The sequence below is a fragment of the Mesocricetus auratus genome, unplaced genomic scaffold (assembly GCF_017639785.1).
Source record: "Mesocricetus auratus isolate SY011 unplaced genomic scaffold, BCM_Maur_2.0 Super-Scaffold_4256, whole genome shotgun sequence".
NCBI lineage: Eukaryota > Metazoa > Chordata > Mammalia > Rodentia > Cricetidae > Mesocricetus > Mesocricetus auratus.
The window spans coordinates 95,601,941-95,619,471 of record NW_024429182.1 but is presented as its reverse complement, the minus strand read 5'-3'; the positions used below and the strand labels follow the sequence as shown (position 1 = coordinate 95,619,471).

At 41.7% G+C, this 17,531-nt stretch overlaps 2 protein-coding genes across 2 annotated transcripts; one reads left to right on the top strand and one right to left on the bottom strand.

Moving 5' to 3' along the window:
• Positions 1 to 203: 203 nt before the first annotated feature.
• On the top strand, positions 204 to 10,865 carry LOC101829531 (olfactory receptor 51E1). Its single transcript, XM_040757409.1, has 2 exons — positions 204 to 452; positions 7,868 to 10,865. The coding sequence occupies exon 2, from the start codon at positions 7,910 to 7,912 to the stop codon at positions 8,861 to 8,863; it is 954 nt and encodes a 317-aa protein (XP_040613343.1). The 5' UTR covers positions 204 to 452; positions 7,868 to 7,909; the 3' UTR covers positions 8,864 to 10,865.
• Positions 10,866 to 11,633: 768 nt separating this feature from the next.
• LOC121144058 (olfactory receptor 51I2-like) lies at positions 11,634 to 17,040 on the bottom strand. Its single transcript, XM_040757402.1, has 2 exons — positions 16,883 to 17,040; positions 11,634 to 12,660 (listed from the first exon to the last, which is right to left on the bottom strand). The coding sequence occupies exon 2, from the start codon at positions 12,618 to 12,620 to the stop codon at positions 11,634 to 11,636; it is 987 nt and encodes a 328-aa protein (XP_040613336.1). The 5' UTR covers positions 12,621 to 12,660; positions 16,883 to 17,040.
• Between the last annotated feature and the right edge of the window lie 491 nt (positions 17,041 to 17,531).

Here is a 17,531-nt window from a genome sequence, read left to right as displayed (position 1 = left end):
AGGAACTGTGAAAGAACCTCACACACACCACAGGTGCAAAGCTGAGTTTCTTTTGGCCTTTTATTACTCTGACTTCACATTTGGATTGGTCTAAATATCCCAGCAGGCAACAGTCCATTTTCAGAGGACTCTAGAGACCATCTACCCAATGCCTCCCCCAACGCCGCTTCCCCACAGTTGGAGCTCATCCTTTTAGGGCGTGGAAGCTTAGAGGGGAACCAGAACCACAGCAGGCTGGTGGGCATGTCCCCGATGGACCCTGTGGACACAGCCTGCACTCCTAACAAGGAGGAACAGAAAGAGGGAGGTGGGAAGTTTAAGAATAACCAGCCCTGAGCAGAGCACAGAAGGAGGTGGAGACTGAAGGGGCTGGGCTTCTCTGCAGCCTGCCAGATCTCTCTCAGAAAGAGGGCTGGGGAAAAGGGGACACAGCGACTTTCAGGACAGCTGAGGTGAGTCTAGAAGGCATGCAGTGGGTTGGGGTTGCTCGTAGCTGAGGACCTTCCATGACACCCCTTGAAAAGATGAGAAACCTGGCTGTGAAGAAGCAGATGTACTGGGTAGTGATGGTGGGGAGGAAGCCTCTCACCCAAAGGACAGGCAGTCTTAGGATAACGTGCGGAAAGGAGTGAGGATGCTAAACACTGCCTAAAAGCACTTGTCAGGTTTCTGTTTTCCAGTGCCTGGTTTAATGGGGACTGAGCAGAGGTTGGCAGGGGATATGAGCCGGTGTGAATGGAGAGAGAACAGATTGGGTTGGGATTGGGCTCGGGTAGATTGGGATTAGACTGGGTTTCAGTGTACGGACAGTGTATGGCCTGGGTTATTACTGAGGATGAAGCCCCGTCTGTGATGGGAGGCCAGACTACAGCTGTGGTTTTGTGGGGTGCTCTGCCTGGAGTCAGGTCCTCTAGTCAAGGCTGCAGTTCTGATCTTGACTCAGATCTCAACTCAGTCCTAGGATGGAGGTCCAGTCTTTAGCTCATTTAAAAGTGGCTTAATGTCTACATGGCCAACTCGCTTGCCTTGTATTCTTTGCCTTTACACGCACCAAAACCATTGTAGTTTTCTAAATGAGGTTGATTCTCTCTTACTTTGGGCCTTTGCCTATGCCAGAATGCACTGAAAACACAGACACACACACACACACACACAGACACAGACACACACACAGACACACACACAGACACACAGACACACAGACACACACAGACACACAGACACACACACAGACACACACAGACACACAGACACACAGACACACACACAGACACACAGACACACAGACACACACACAGACACACAGACACACACACAGACACACACAGACACACAGACACACACAGACACACACACAGACACACACACACAGACACACACAGACACACACACAGACACACAGACACACACACAGACACACACAGACACACACACACACACACACACACACACGTCTGTTGTTTATTGTAAACTCTTAGGAATAGTCAAAATAGTGCTACATAACCTGACCCTTTTCTCTGTCTAAATTTCTAAGTCTCCCTTGTTCTCAGTTTTGCTCTCACTTTGCGATTTCTGCTCATGAACTGATAGGTTCATTCTTGCCTTAAGAACTTTTCCTCTTGTAGTCTCCAAAGCCTGAAATGCTGTTCCCCTAGGCCTTAGAACAGCTGGCCTATCCTCACTACATGCTGCTAAGCTTGTTTGTAATCTTTTAAGATGTCTTCTCCTCTGACTCCTGTGTGGACTGGATCAATATCTTACCACTCCGACTTATCTTTAGTGCACTCATCTTTATTTGCAATTTTATTATCTGTGTCTTTACCAGCTCATTGTATGGGCTACAAGAAAGCCGTGATATTGTCTGTCAACATACTGTTTGATATCCAGTTTGACACTACCTGTCAGAGTGTTTTTATCTCCCCACTTTATTGAATCCCCTGATTAACAGCAAGTGGTCCTGCAAACCCTAACTTGGTAACAGCCTTGTAACGGACCCTCTGAGCCCAAAGACTTTGGGGAGCTACTGTAACCTTTGCTTCTGAGAGGCTCAGTCTCGCCCTCACACTCATCATAATACACTGTGATAACTGCACACTTGTATCCAACTTTCTGCACACCAGTCAGTCTTGAACTGTGCCTTGTTTACTCTGGTGCTTAGTTCGGAGCTTAGCAGGCAGGAGCCAGTCAGACCGTAACTGTCGTATAAAAATGAATGCATTGAACAAAGTTCTCCATCAGGCATCTTTGGTGCTCCACACTTGCAGGCAGCAGTCACAGGCTATCAATAGCTACTTCTAGCATTCCAGTTTATAGAGCATTGACCTGGCCCTACGCAGGAAGTGGAGGGGTAGGGACCTAAGTCCCAGGTACTCTTTTTGGGGTGACTTTTGGGGACCAGACTGACTTGAGTGAGTGGGATAGGATAAAACTTCACTCTATTTCTTGAAGATTCCATCCTTTAAGTATTATCTTGCCCATTAAAGTCAAGAACTACCAACAATTTTCAAGGTTCACTTGCTTCGCCGAATCTAAGCAAGTTTTAGGGCACAATGGATATTGACAATTTGGGTAAGTGTGGTTTTGGGGATACTACTCATGAAGTGCTAAGAAAAGATCAACTTCCTCAAGACCACGAATCTCCATCCTCATTACCTCTCACCCCATCCTTTTTTTTTTTAAACATTTCCTTAAGTACTTAGAGCTGCTTGGGTGTCCTGGTCCCTAAAAAGGCTCCTAGACTCAGACCCTTCATTTTGCACCCCTTAGATGTAACATAGAAATTGTCCCTACAAAAAATCCATTATTAAGGAGACTGTGAGAAGGACAGGATAGGTTTGGTATATTAGAAGCAGAGAGATTGGTCACTCAGAGCTTTACCCTTCATATTGTTGCCTGACAAATGGTGTCACTACCTATCTGACAAGTTGGCGAAAGCTGTGATTAGACGAGGAGATAATCAGTAGTGAGCAGAACTCTTCTCTACTTCTCTACTGTAGGGCCTGACCATGGCACAGTCAGGAGATTTAGCCTAGAAGAGAAGAATAACCAATAGCCTCGTCTAAGAGAGTTCTCTTTATCATTCCATATTTTCTCGTCTAAGATTATACATAGGCAAGTGTCCTGTTTGTCACACCCTTATCTTTCAAGGTTTTTACCTCTGGCCAGATTTCGTCAGCTTCTAGAAGGTGTAGCACAATCAAAGGCAGCCTAAGGTAAGAGGATAGGAGGTGGTTCTGGCTGTTTCTACGGTGCTCATTGATTGATAAGGCCCAGAATTGTCATTTAGTCTCTTGGAACCCCTGGTTTTCTCATCTGTCATGAGGAAAGGGTTCAGCGAATGCCATCTATCCTGCAGAGTTGTTCTTAGCTGAGGGATGATATTTATATGTCTGGTATTTTGTAGGCATTCAGTAAACTCTATTAATATCACAAAATGGCAAGCCAGGCCTGGGAGATGGCTGCATTGTTCTCGGGTCAGAAGAGAGGGCACATGACCCTTGTTTTCCTTTCTGCCAGCTTTCCCATGGGTCTGTAAAAATGGTAGCAGTTCTGGTGAAGAATGTGAGCTGGGCTGGTGAGAAGGGCTAAGCTGGCATTGGAGGGAATACTTTAAAGGCCAAGAGAAAGACTGAGACCTCACAGTGGATTTAGACTCTGTACAGGTGGGGTCTGCTGCTCTCTGACTCCCAAGAAAAGACCAAGATGCTTGAATAGTTCCCAGATAAACAGCCCAGGACTCACTAAGTTAATTTGACATTTTTTTGTGTGTGTGTGTTTTTTTTGTTTTTTGTTTTTTGGAGACAGGATTTCTCTGTATTGTTTTGGAACCTGTCCTGGAACTTGCTCGGTAGACCAGGCTGGTCTTGAACTCACAGAGATCCTCCTGCTTCTGCCTCCTGAGTGCTGGGATTAAAGGCGTACACCACCACCGCCCAGCTAATTTGACATTTTAGGAAAAATGAAGAACAGGGTTACTCCTTTGGGATTAGGATAGTGTGTGTGTGTGTGTGAGACACAGAGAGAGACAGAGACAGGGAGAGACAGAGAGACAGAGAGACACACACACACACACAGAGACAGACACACACAGAGACTTCCTTTGTTTATTTTTCCTTGGTTTTGTTTCTTTTCCAAAACAGAATTATTTCATTCCAACTAGCTTGGAAGCTCCCACACGTCTCTTGAGTGAGTGTGAGTGGCTGTGACTGTGAACCGGTACCAGGTCACAGGGCCTCCTGAAGTTGTCCCTTCTGTTATCCTTTGGAGAGCTGTAGGAGATATTAGGGTTGTGCAGACTGAAGGGTGGTGTACCTGGGCTGTCTGGTCCCCTTTCCATTCATTCATTTCTTATCTTCACAGATTCTGAGGTCTACATTTTATTTTGTGTTTCCAGGCTGACTGACTCTTCCCTCTTTTGATTTCTGCCACCTCTATACCAGGGTCCATTCTTGCCACTGTGAGAAATTGAATATATTTATATGTATGTATATGGGTATATGCATAGAAGTAGTAAATAAGTGAAGACTAAGGCAAACTGAAAAATAGAAAATTTTATTTTATATATTTTCAATGCTTTGTGCTCTTTGATAGTTTTACAATGTCCTTTAACATAGATGATCTCACACAAATTCACAGTAGCACTATGAAGTTATTATTATTTAAGATAATAGTAATAGTAATAATAATTTAACAATTTATTGCCCCAAGAGTTGAGGCCAAGACTCATGTTTCTATCCCAAAGGATTCTACTCACAGCTTCAGTCTGTTCACAGAGGCCATGAAACTTCCCATGTGGACCCATGGCTTTCCCCCAATTTGCTTCCTAATGCAGTATCTTTTGATCTTGGTAATCCACCAGTATTCCCATGTCTGTTGATGTGAATTTCTGGGTGGCATGGATAGCCAGCTGGCCCTCTGGAGTCCTGGAGTCTCTTTTGGTTAATGCCTCCAGGTGAGGAATCCCTAGGTGATGTCTGCCTCAGGCACATATTTTGCTGCATAGCCTCCTTGTACTTGTCAGAGGCAAGACATTGCAGCAGCCCTATGCTTCTTGCTTCTTTCTCTTCCTCCTCCCTCCGTCCCTCCCTCTGTCCCTCCGTCCCTCCGTCCCTCCGTCCCTCCCTCCCTCTGTCCCTCCATCCCTCCCTCCCTCCCTCCCTCCCTCCCTCCCTCCCTCCCTCCCTCCCTCCCTCCCTCCCTCCCTCCCTCCCTCCCTCCCTCCCTCCCTCCCTTCCTCCCTTCCTTCTGTCTCTGAAGTTCAGATATCTGGCAGTCCTACCTATCCCTTGCCTGTGTGATCTTCATCAGATGCTCACCAAGAGATTTTTTTGTCTTTTTTAATTTTTAAATTTAAATTAGAAACAAGGTTGCTTCACATGTCAATCCCAGCTCCCTCTCCCTCCCCTCCTCCCATGCCCTCCCACCAATTCCCCTCCCACCTCCCCCAATCCCCACTCCTTTCCCCAGGGAGGGTGAGGCCCTCCATGGCAGTGTCTATAGTCTGTCATTTCATCCAGAGCAGGGCCTAGGCCCTCCTCCAAGAGTCCAGGCTGAAAGCGCATTCACCAAGGGATTCTGATATTAGTAATATTCATTTCATTATGAGTGAGCATAATTTGATGCTAATTAATAAATAGGGTAGTGTCCTTGGCATTAAGGGATTTGCAATTTGGGGAAAAATAAGTGGTTCTTATAACTAGGAGAGTCATTGAATGAAAGGGGACCCCCAACAAAGTTATGTGGGCATGCAGAACAGGAAATGGTTAATTATCCAAGGAAAGGAGCTTAGGAAAAGTAACATAAGAGAGACAAAACAAGTGAGGGCATGAAAAATACACGTGGGATCAGATCCTGAGTTTTTTGCAAGCTAGATAAGCACTGTGTCACCTGAACCACATCCCAGCCCTTTCCTGGGCTTTTTATTACAGGCAATGGCCAGATATCATGTGGTCAGTACTGATGTTGCGCACATAGAGAAGCATACACCAGAGCACAGCATCTGGCATCATGAGATCCAGCTTGTGTGACTAGTGATCAACACCAAGGAAAAAAGAAACAGCTTATAAATTTTGTACTCACTGTATGTGAGGTATATACACATAAACATAAATTTGGGAGTCAAGAGCATATAAGATAGAAAAGTAAATTTTTTATTGAAGAGATTTGGATAGTTTGGGAAGAAAGTATAGACAAAAAAAACCAAAGAAAAAATTTTGAATAGCATTGTTATTTAAAGGTATTGCTATGAGTCAAGCAGAGGAGGGTGAAGTTGGAGCAGGGATAACAGAAACTGAGGAGCATCAGGTATGAGGCAGAGCAGTTTTAAGAAGCAGGCAGCTGTATCACTACAAATACAGTTCTGAAGAGTGAGACGGATTGATGACTTTGCCTCTTTGACATAGATTAACTACGATTCTGCTTTAACTCTTTTCTTCCTAACAGGTTGAATCAAACTTTATTATAAAAACTGCCATCCCAGTTCTCACAGGTCATGTGTGCATATGAATTCGTACAGCCACACACCTGTATATACACATACATTGAATCAGATCCCATTATCTGTAGATTCTACATTCAACTAACCCTGGATTGAAATTAATTGAAAAAATATTGTGCTTTGGGGGTACTATTAAATAAAATAAGGATTCTTTGAACACAAGCACTGTAATAGTTTGACAGTAGATCTCCTAACTAAAGAGGCTACTGGGTGACTTTCGGGGGAAGGGGGCTATCAGTGTGGCTAGACTAAGTAAAAGGATGATTTGTATCCCAGGTAGGGCAGAGTCAGATGCCACGACATTTTATCCACCTACTCAGAGTGCCATAGAATTTAAAGCATGCAAACTGTTTATTTTTGAATTTCTATTTAATAGTTTCAGGCTTCAGATGAATACAGTTGATTGGAATGAGAAAACTGGCAGTGAAAGCATGGCTAAAGGGAGATGTCTGCCCTTAAGGAGAGCTCCCAAGAGAAGCCCAAGGAAACAGTGCAGGACAGAGCAGTGAAGGAGGCTGAGCAAGGCCACAGTCTCAGTTGGAGACCAGCATCAGCATCCACGAGGGATTCTGAAGTTATGTCACAGTGCTGGTGTGGTGGCTGAAAGGCTACATTGCTTAACAACTAGTTAGGTGGGATCTAGGTGGGACAGCAACGAATCCACTCAATCTGTTAACTCTTTTCCTGATATAAACGGTGTAAACTGTGGATTAGACATCTAGGAAAATGGAAATTCAGACTTATAGTTCAGGATAGAATTATTGTCATGTTTTTATTAGAATAGGTTTTATCACAATAACATAGGCACCATTAAATTAATATTGAGATGGCTTCTAAGTATCGGCTAATGCTAAAGTTAGGATTAAGGTTAAAATTAGATCATTAGATTAGTGATCAAGTTATGTTTCAATGTCAGTTTATGTTACTATTACCATTGATGCATTTACATGACAATAATCTTAGAATGGACTAATGAAATTGGTCATATTTACAGTAAGTATTAAAAATTTTCAATTAGCATTTCTCCATGCATAGTTTCATTTTCCAAGGTCTAATAATGGCTTATATAAACAATATTATCAATATTAAGCATTGGGAGTATAAGATACCACAGAGGATGTAATTTTTTTCCATTTGAGAACTAAATGATTAATAATATCAGAATGTTGTCTTATTAGTTCGCCTAATATATAGGTAGGATTAGCAAGTAGAACTAATCTTGTACTTGATGTATGGTTAGATGAAATTTAGTATAGGTCCAGTGTTTGGATAGGCAATGGAATTAGAGTTTTGTTAGATAATAGGACACTAGGACACTATATAGCATTGAGATTTTAGAGGACCTGACAGTGACTTGTCTTTGTATTTCAGCTTCAACCTGCCTGGTACTGACTACATCTGAGATCCTTCAGTATGGTGGACACCAACAGCAGTGAGTCCAGTGCCACGTATTTCATCCTAATAGGCCTCCCAGGATTAGAAGAGGCTCAGTTCTGGTTGGCTTTCCCATTGTGCTCCCTCTACCTTATTGCTGTGCTAGGTAACTTGACAATCATCTACATTGTGAGGACAGAGCACAGCCTCCATGAGCCCATGTATATCTTTCTTTGCATGCTTTCTGGCCTAGACATCCTCATTTCCACCTCATCTATGCCGAAAATGATGGCCATTTTCTGGTTCAATTCCACTACCATCCAATTTGATGCTTGTCTGGTACAGATGTTTGCTATCCATTCCTTATCTGGCATGGAGTCCACAGTGCTGCTGGCCATGGCCTTTGATCGCTATGTGGCTATCTGCCATCCTCTACGTCATTCTACTGTGCTTACATTACCTCGTGTTGCCAAGATTGGCATGGCTGCTGTGGTCAGGGGTGCTGCACTAATGGCACCCTTACCTGTCTTCATCAAAAGGCTGCCTTTCTGTCGTTCCAATATCCTTTCCCATTCCTACTGCCTACACCAAGATGTCATGAAGCTGGCCTGTGCTGACATCCGTGTTAATGTCATCTACGGTCTTATCGTCATCATCTCTGCCATTGGCTTGGACTCACTTCTCATCTCTTTCTCATATTTGCTCATCCTTAAGACGGTGTTGGGCTTGACACGTGAAGCCCAGGCAAAAGCATTTGGCACTTGTGTCTCTCATGTGTGCGCTGTTTTTATATTCTATGTGCCGTTCATTGGACTGTCAATGGTGCACCGTTTTAGCAAGAGGCGTGACTCTCTCCTTCCTGTCATTATGGCTAACATCTATCTGCTCATCCCTCCTGTGCTCAACCCCATTGTCTATGGAGTGAAGACAAAGGAGATCCGGCAACGCATCCTACGTCTTTTTCTCATAACCACACACACTTCAGATCACTAGGAATCTGTGATGACACCTCCCTCCATTCAACGTTCTCTAATTCATAATTTATTATCAGCATCTTGGAAGACAGTATTAAGAAAACAAATCTTTCTTAATCAAAATACAGCCCAGAGCTTTCAAAGATGAAACAGGCTGTGGAATTTCCATGGGAATGGAATAAAACCAGAAATCTCCATTTTCAAACATCAGATTCCATTTTGGTTTTTCTCTGTATGATTATTAAGACCAATACTTGTGTTTTGAAGGTTATTACCTCCCGTTTTATCACTACTTCCAAATCTCAATTCATTTTACCGATGATGGTTCATAGCATCCAGAGATGGAGAAACATATCCAAAATGTTCATCAAAGGCATGAAAAAAGGAAAATAAAATCAAAATTCTGATTTCCTCATGAGAATTCACAATGACTTTGGATTTCTAAAAAGTTATAGCTGGCTTTCTTCTTCAGAACAATTTCTAAAGAAATCAATGTTATTCTTCTGGGTCCCAGGCCAGAAAAAAAGTACATTTGCCTACATTATGAAGCAATACACTTTGTTATGACAATTGTCACAGCCATGAAGACATTTTTACCTATTTATTTGTGACCTGATTGCACCAATGGGGAAAGTGGTATTTCCTGGCAACCAGTGACTTACATATAATCACGGAAGCTCAAAAGGAGAAAAAAAATGAAGTTTTCATGTCTAATCCTATGTTATGCAGAAGAACTATTATGAAGAAGACAGACTTGCGGGGTACTGAGTTGGTAGTCTCCAGCATCTCACACTGTTTTTGGAGGAGGCTTTTGGTTCTTTACTTTCACTTACCCAGTGCTGCTTTGAGGAACTTCCTATCAATAGAACCCATGGCTTTAATCATGCCAGTAGACATTGCTCTGCATCCTAGCCCGATTACCACTTTGCCTGTATAATGCAAACAGGACTGTTCCCGAATGGGTTTATTTGAGAAACAGTGTGATTAGGTGCAGATTCCCTGGGTGTCTGAGGGATGCTTTAGAAGCAGTTGAGAATATCCATCAGCTTGTGGTATAAAAAGAGAAGGGATAGCCACCACAGAGTAGAGTCAAGAGCAAGAGACATGAGACAGAGTAGAGTCATTAGCCCATGTGGCTAACCAGGAATTAAGACTGGGGGAAAGGTGGGTCTATAGAAAATGAGGAGCACATACATAAGCAAACGCCACAGACACCCAGGGCATTCTTATCTTATTTTTTCTTTTTTTTTTTTTGAGACAGGATTTCTCTGTAGCTTTGGAGCCTGTCCTGGAACTCGCTCTGTAGACTAGGCTAGCATTGAACTCACAGAGATCTGCCTGCTTCTGCCTCCCAAGCACTGGAATTAAAGGCATGGTGCCACTACTGCCCAGCAGGACACCCAGGGATTTAACATGTGTTGCAACAAGGGAAATAAGGACTGCATTCCTTCTAACTGTACATACCATGGGTATAGCCTTGAGGCCTACCTAAGAATCCTTCAAGAGTATTTTCAGGAGTTAGCTGGCCACTATAGGAAAGGAATTGGAATAAACTGATCAAAGATTGGGATCACTACCTACAGAAAGGCCACAGTCAGATCCTGTGTGTAGTTGGTGAATATGAGAGGCAAGCAGGGTAGTGTGGGCAGGGTAGGATTTCCTGGCAAAGGCTAACAGCACAGAGACCCATTTGCACTTCCAATTTCTTGGACTATATGTCAGAATATAAGAATTGTGTATATGATAAAATTGACTAGGCCAAGGTGAGGGATGGCCAAAGGAAGTAGCACGAAATGTATCCAATGCAAGGTTTGCCACTTTGAACTGAGAGGAGGAGGGTACATAATCATCCATTGCCCAGAAGTGCCCTGACTTTACAGTTGAGAAAAAGGCAATGAAAAGGATTAGAAAGACATGATTTCCTTACTTGCAAAGTGAAATGTAATCACTGAAAACAAAAATCACAGACATCCTGAAAATATAAGAGAATTAAAATGCAATAAAGAATCTTTAATCTGTTACTCAAAAGAATTAAAAAATTGGTGTTATTACATGCATGCTTTGCTTGGATATACGATGTGGTGTGTGTGTGTGTGTGTGTGTGTGTGTGTGTGTGTGTGTTTGTGCATGTGTGTGTTTTCATTTTGGTTATTTGTTTTGAAACAGAATCTCTCATAACCCAAGGTGGCCTCAAACCCACTGTGTAGCTAAGGATGACCTTGGACTGATGAGTACCTGTACCTTTCAAGTGCTGGAATCACATGTGTATGCCTCCATTCAATCCCATTTTATGTCTGCTTTATATTTGCAGTCCCTTTGGAGTCATTCATATATAATGCTTGAAGAATGGGTTCATTACACTGACCAATTAATTTTTTTTCTTTTAAGGACAGAGTTTGTAACTTTCAGAAAAGTTTCCAGTTAACTCCAATCTGGCACATGTATCTAATACATTTCCAATCTATAATTTATATTAGTAGCTACTGTAATGACATCATAAAATTAGAGGGCTAGTGGACGAAACTAGAAAATTCATCCTCAGTAAGCTAACCCAGTCCCAGAGAGACCAGCATAGTATGTACTCACCTATGAGTGGATACTGGCTGCACAGTTAGAGCCCAGAGAGGCTAATTAACAAGGAAGGCTTAAGGGGGGGTGGTGCAAGGATCTCCCTGGGAAGGGGGAATAGAATAAAAAGTGCTTCATTTATTTATATCAGTCTTTAATCCTCACAATTTCATCTTTACAAAGTAAACAATCAGCAGATTTGTATCACAATCTCAGCACAACTAGAGATTTCTAGTGTTATCTATGGCTAGACTATTTAATACTCTGAACATTGCTCCCCTGATGGGCTTAGACTTGACACTGTAGATGATGGGGTTGAGCACAGGAGGCACCACAAGGTACACATATGCAACAAGGGCATGAACAATGTGGGGCAGATGCTTACCAAAACGATGGATCATGGACACACCTATGACTGGAATGTAGAAGACTAGGACAGCCAAGATATGGGAAACACATGTGTTGAGAGTCCGGACACGCTCCCTGGGAGAGGCTAGCCCCATCACTGTGTGAAGAATCAAGGAATAGGACACAACAATAAGCAAGGAGTCTACACCCACTGTGGACAACACTACATAGAGTCCGTATAGGATGTTGACAGTAATGTCAGCACAGGCCAGCTTCATGACATCAGCATGGAAACAGAATGAGTGAGACAGGATGACCTTGCCAGGGCAATAGTTCAGTCTCTTCAACAAGAAAGGCAATGGTAAGAGAGACAGAGTGGCTCGGGTTGTAATGGCCACACCAATCCTGATGATGACATTATTAGTGAGGACAGATGCATAGCGCAATGGGTTGGAGATGGCCACAAAGCGGTCAAATGACATGGCCAAGAGTACTGAAGATTCTACCACAGAGAAGAAATGCAGAAAGAACATCTGGATCAGACAGGCATGGAAGCCAATGAAGCGATAGTCAAACCAGAGCACAGCCAGAGTGGAAGGCAGTGTGGACAAGCAGAGGCCCACATCACTTAGGGCCAGCATTGACAGGAAGTAGTACATGGGCTGGTGTAGGCTATGGGTCCTCTTCACAGCCAGGAAGATGAGGCAATTTCCGGTGAGTGCCACAGTATACATGGAGAAGAAGGGGATGGAGATCCAGCCATGGACGGCCTCTAGGCCTGGGATGCCAGTCATCAGGAAAGACTGTGGTTGGAAGAATGAGATGTTGATGAAGGACTGGTAAGGAAGCATGGTTCCCATGGGATTTGATGTCCTCAATCTGGATAGACACTGAACATATCTAGAAGAGAGGAAACACTGAGGTAGTGTTGAGTCAGAAGTCTTTGACTCAAGTTTGTTAGTTCACCATTTACTTCTAGGTATAAAGGAATGATACTGATAACAACATCAATGCAGACTCTCTATATATTATATTCTGCTTAGCATCATAATGTCTTGCCTAATGTGAAAATATTAAGCTACACAAAATAGGGATGAATTGAGGTGTGGGTTTGTACCTCACTCCTGACACCAGATAATGTGGAAATATTAAACTACACAAAATAGCGATGTCCTATGATATTTTATTGAGGGAGAAATCACTTATGTGAGAAGCCAAGAAAGCTGAGAACCAAAGATCCACACACTGCTCTCCGGGACACAACCGAAACACAACCGAAACTCAAAGCAAGAAAATGTCTCCTCTCCCTAGCTCTTTTATCTTCTGTACATTCTGTGTACCTGTGACCACACCCAAATTGGCGTGGTCAGTGCTATGGGTACTTAAATCTCTTCCTACACTTGCCTATACATTTCTCATATCTTCTAGAAAACCATAGGTACATTTGATGATCTGCATTGTTTCAAACATAGGGTTGGGCAATTGGAGTTATGAATTCAACACAGCTTATTGAAAAGAATCTCATCCCTAATGTTGACACCCCATCTGAGCTGGTGGACTGAGACGCCAAACACTATGAAACAGTATACTGATCTCACCAGTATCTACTTTTTGTACAAATATTAGGACATGATATATCTCCATGTCTAGAAGAGGGTGAGAATTCCTGTTTGGTAAGAAATAAAGAAAATTAATTCAGGCTGGTGGAACAAAGAAAGTTTATTTTTACACAGATAAAGGTACACTAAAAAGACTCTGATTGCATGAGAAACTGCTGTGTTTTACCCACACTTTTTCACTTTATAAACTAAATTGTTCTAAAACTCATCTATTTATGTAGCCCATGGATTTTCCATGACACATTTTTGACATATGCAAAAAATTCCATGATTCATACTTAACATTTTAGGCTGAACTTACTTATACAAAGAATCAAGAAACTTTGGAAAAAGCAGCATTTCCTCACCCATTATACGGAAAAGAAACCTAAGGGTGGACAGGTGTAAGTGGTCTACCTCTGATGGGTGGCCCATGTATCATTGTATTGGAGTTTGAATCCTTGTGCATCTGATTCCAAAGCCAATGTTGTCTACTGAGGCCCATCCTGATGACACAAAGTGATTGAAGAGTGGTCTTCAGTAGAAAGTACTATAAGCATGCTTCTGTGATTACTGTGATACTAACATGTTGCAATTCTCAAGGCTTTCATTAGTAGTGACTCATTTGATCCCATCCCCATAGCTATTGTGAAATGTAGACTTTAGGGGACTGCTCATCCTTCACTGTGGATGGTAGTTGATGTTCAGGGATGTGACTTGTTCATGTGACTCCTCCTTTAAACATCTTTCAGTGGTTTTCCTATGCAGTCTGGTAGAATATGGCTTGGGTAGTTCTATGATGAAGTACATTCCCAACTCTCCAGTCATTCCATGGCAGGCTTTGTCCTGTTCAGAATTCTTCAGGCAAGGAGATCATATTTCAGTTTCTAAAAAAGTCTGTGCTATTTATCTTGGGGATTTTGTGTTCTGCCTGTCTTCTTCCTTTGATTTCCACATGGCTGGGTTCCTCATTCCTTTAGGTAGTAAACATCATTTTCTCAAAGAGCCATTTGGATGACTTTTGCCTCAATGGTGCCTTGATCTACAGTCCCGTCCTTCATTATTCTAACAGAACACATTGTTTTTCCTTATTTGCCACTGAATTGATTTTTACATGTTATGAGTACATCTTTCCTCTCTGATTTTCTGACTCTTACTAGATTACAAATTCATGGATGTGTCAACCATAAGGTCTTGTTCATTAACAGGTAACTCTTAACTAGTGTGATTCCTGGTACAGAGTAAAGTCACAGTCAATATTTATTTGAATGAATGAATAATGAAATGATAACCGAGTCTTATACACAGGAAGGAAAATAAGTAAAAGATAAGTTGTATTTCCCCAGGCATCAGATAGCAGAACTTATGGTAGGTTTTGAAGAAGAGGGGATTGAAACTCTATTTCAATAAATCATGCATTGCACCCATGGGATGGACATGATATGGTGTCTTGTAGTTGATTGCACAGAGAAGGAATCTCCAAGAAATGTTTGGTTCATTTTCTGAATGATAGATGGTTATCATGTCAACTAGAATCTCAAATATTTTATCTGTGTCCTATTTTAAGAAGCCCAATGGTGTTACCAGCAGACATATATGATGTTATAGTGTACCTTCATAAAATCTCCCCAATTTTAGGTTTGTTGGACATCTCATTTTCTTATCCCATTGTACCTTCCATCTGTGTTCTCTTTCCCATCATTCAACCCAAAGAAATTGTTCATAATCTTATTTTTCTCACTGCTGTTTTAGTTAAACCACTGGCCCTTCTCTTGCACTTGTCTCATTCCCCTGCCTCTCTTTACCTGAACTTTCTTTATAGAGTTCTCAAGTTGTCTCAACCAACAAATACTCATAAGTCACCACCTTTAAATTGACACTCTCCTGGTAAATTGAGTTTCATTATAATTTTGTCTATCTGTCCATCAATGCTTTATCTGGACAGTGTTGACATTTGTATAGAAGCCTCTGGAATTAGAATATGGGAGATAACTTCAGTGACTTACATCTTCCATTTGTTGAAGTAACAACAACTTATAGGTTTAAGTATGTGAAAGTAATTTTAACAATTTTTGAAATGGAGAGAATTAGAGAAAGGTTTTTGGGTTTCAGGCACTCTGCTGTATTATTGTATCACACTGGGTATGTACAGGCATATTAGTAGTTTAGTTGGCTTTGAGTGAAAAATGAATTCAACAGTGGTACCATTATTTACAAAATCAAATGCCTATGGTATTGAAAGAAGTACCCAGTCCCAGTGCTGTTTAGCATCAAATGCCCTCCTTTCCCTCCAAGTAAGCTGTCCAAGTTTACAGGTTGCATTAGATCTCAGGCTCATTTTCTCTCTCTTGACCCCAGTCTTCTTTGTCAAAAATAGAGGCATAAATCAGATCATTTGTCATTTGAACTCTGGCATTTGTTGATTATAAACCTGTTGTTCCTCAAATCCAACCAACCAACCAACCAACCAACCAACCAACCAACCAACCAACCAACCAACCGTTTTACTTTCCCATCTCTTTACCTTGTTCTTATTTTATTCCTCTGAATTTCCTTCCTTAGGATTTCTTCATTTCATTTTTTTCTGAACCAACTCCTAAGCAGTTTTCCTTCCAATTACTAACTCATGCCTATAAAATTGCCGCACACCAACTTACCACAGCAGTTTCTGATCTCAATCAGTTTAACTGGCTACCAAAACTAGACATCTTTAAATAAAGCTTCATTCCACAGTGTGTGGTAAACATGATAGTTAATTCCCTGTGGTAACTTGGCAAAATTACAGTGTCAGATTTTGGTCAACAATGTTCTAGATACTTTTATGAACATATGTTTTTTTTTTAAAAAGAACAATTAACTTTTGAATTTTTAGACTTTGAAAAAAGATCATCAATTTGCATTCTGTGTGTGGCTTCATTTAATCTGAAGAGAAGGTAAACTGAGTCTCTCTGGGAAATGGGGATTTTGTTCCAGGTGGTGTTGAGATGCAGAGTGTAGATCAACTCTTCCTTGTCCTCCAGTCAGTCCTGAATAAGTCACACATCCGTACTCACCTCACAACGGTGAAAGCCAAGTTCTCACTCCTGCACCAGCTCTGTGTCCCTTTGGAACTTTGACTATATATGCACACACACACACACACAAACATACTTATACACACACACACATTTATACACACACTAGATATTCAGTCACTGTGATGAATGAATGAAAATAATCACTGGAGAAGAAGTCTGGGGATGATGCTGGTGTTCTCCCAAGCACAAATGTTTACATTTTAAAAAATATTTCATTATAGTCTTGACTTGAGTTGTCCCTGTAAGCATCACTATTGTGAATCAATTGTATAGACAATTGTTTTAGAACTCTGCTAGAATTCCTGGGCTCTTCTTAAACCCAATACCCAGGTCTCTTTCTGATATCTATTGTTTGGTGTTTATTTTCCTTGAGCCTTTGCTAGGAAGGAGAGTGAGTAAAGGATCCTAAAATAGAGGAAAACCCAATTGTGAGCCTTGTTGACTCACCTTGGCTGTGATGCTGGCCAAATGTGCTGTACCACATCTCATAGAACATGGAAGCTTCTTCAGTGAAGACATTCTTCTTTTATTTAGATTCAGGAAAATACAACCAGACTCTAGGGAAAACTGGTCTTCAGTCACAGAGAAACTTCTCAGTGTTCAGCTCCACCTCTGGGATAGGAATTGTGGAAAGCTTCAGTTGGTTGCTTGGGGGAATCTCAGAAAGATTATAGACATTACCAGTCAGATCATACCTCTGGCTCAAATGTCTCTAAGGCATATTTTCTTGAAGTTCTAATGTATAAGTGGCCCTCTACCATGAGTCCTGAAAGAAAAGACTCAGTCAACATTAACACCAGAGTCTATTTTTTTTATTGTTCTCATACAGTTCATCCAGACCATAGTTTCCCCTCCTTATCCTTCTCCCTGAGATTCACTCCTCTGATTTCTTTCAGAAAGGATGAGGCCTCCAGGGAATATCAACTGAACACAACATAACAAGATACAATAAGATTGTGTATAAACCCTTTATCAAGGTTGTGCAAGGTAATGTGGTAGGAAGAAAATGGTTCCAAGAGCAATTGAAGGAGTCAGAGACAGTTCCCACTCCCACTGTTGGGAATCCCATAAAACACTAAGATAATAACCATAACAT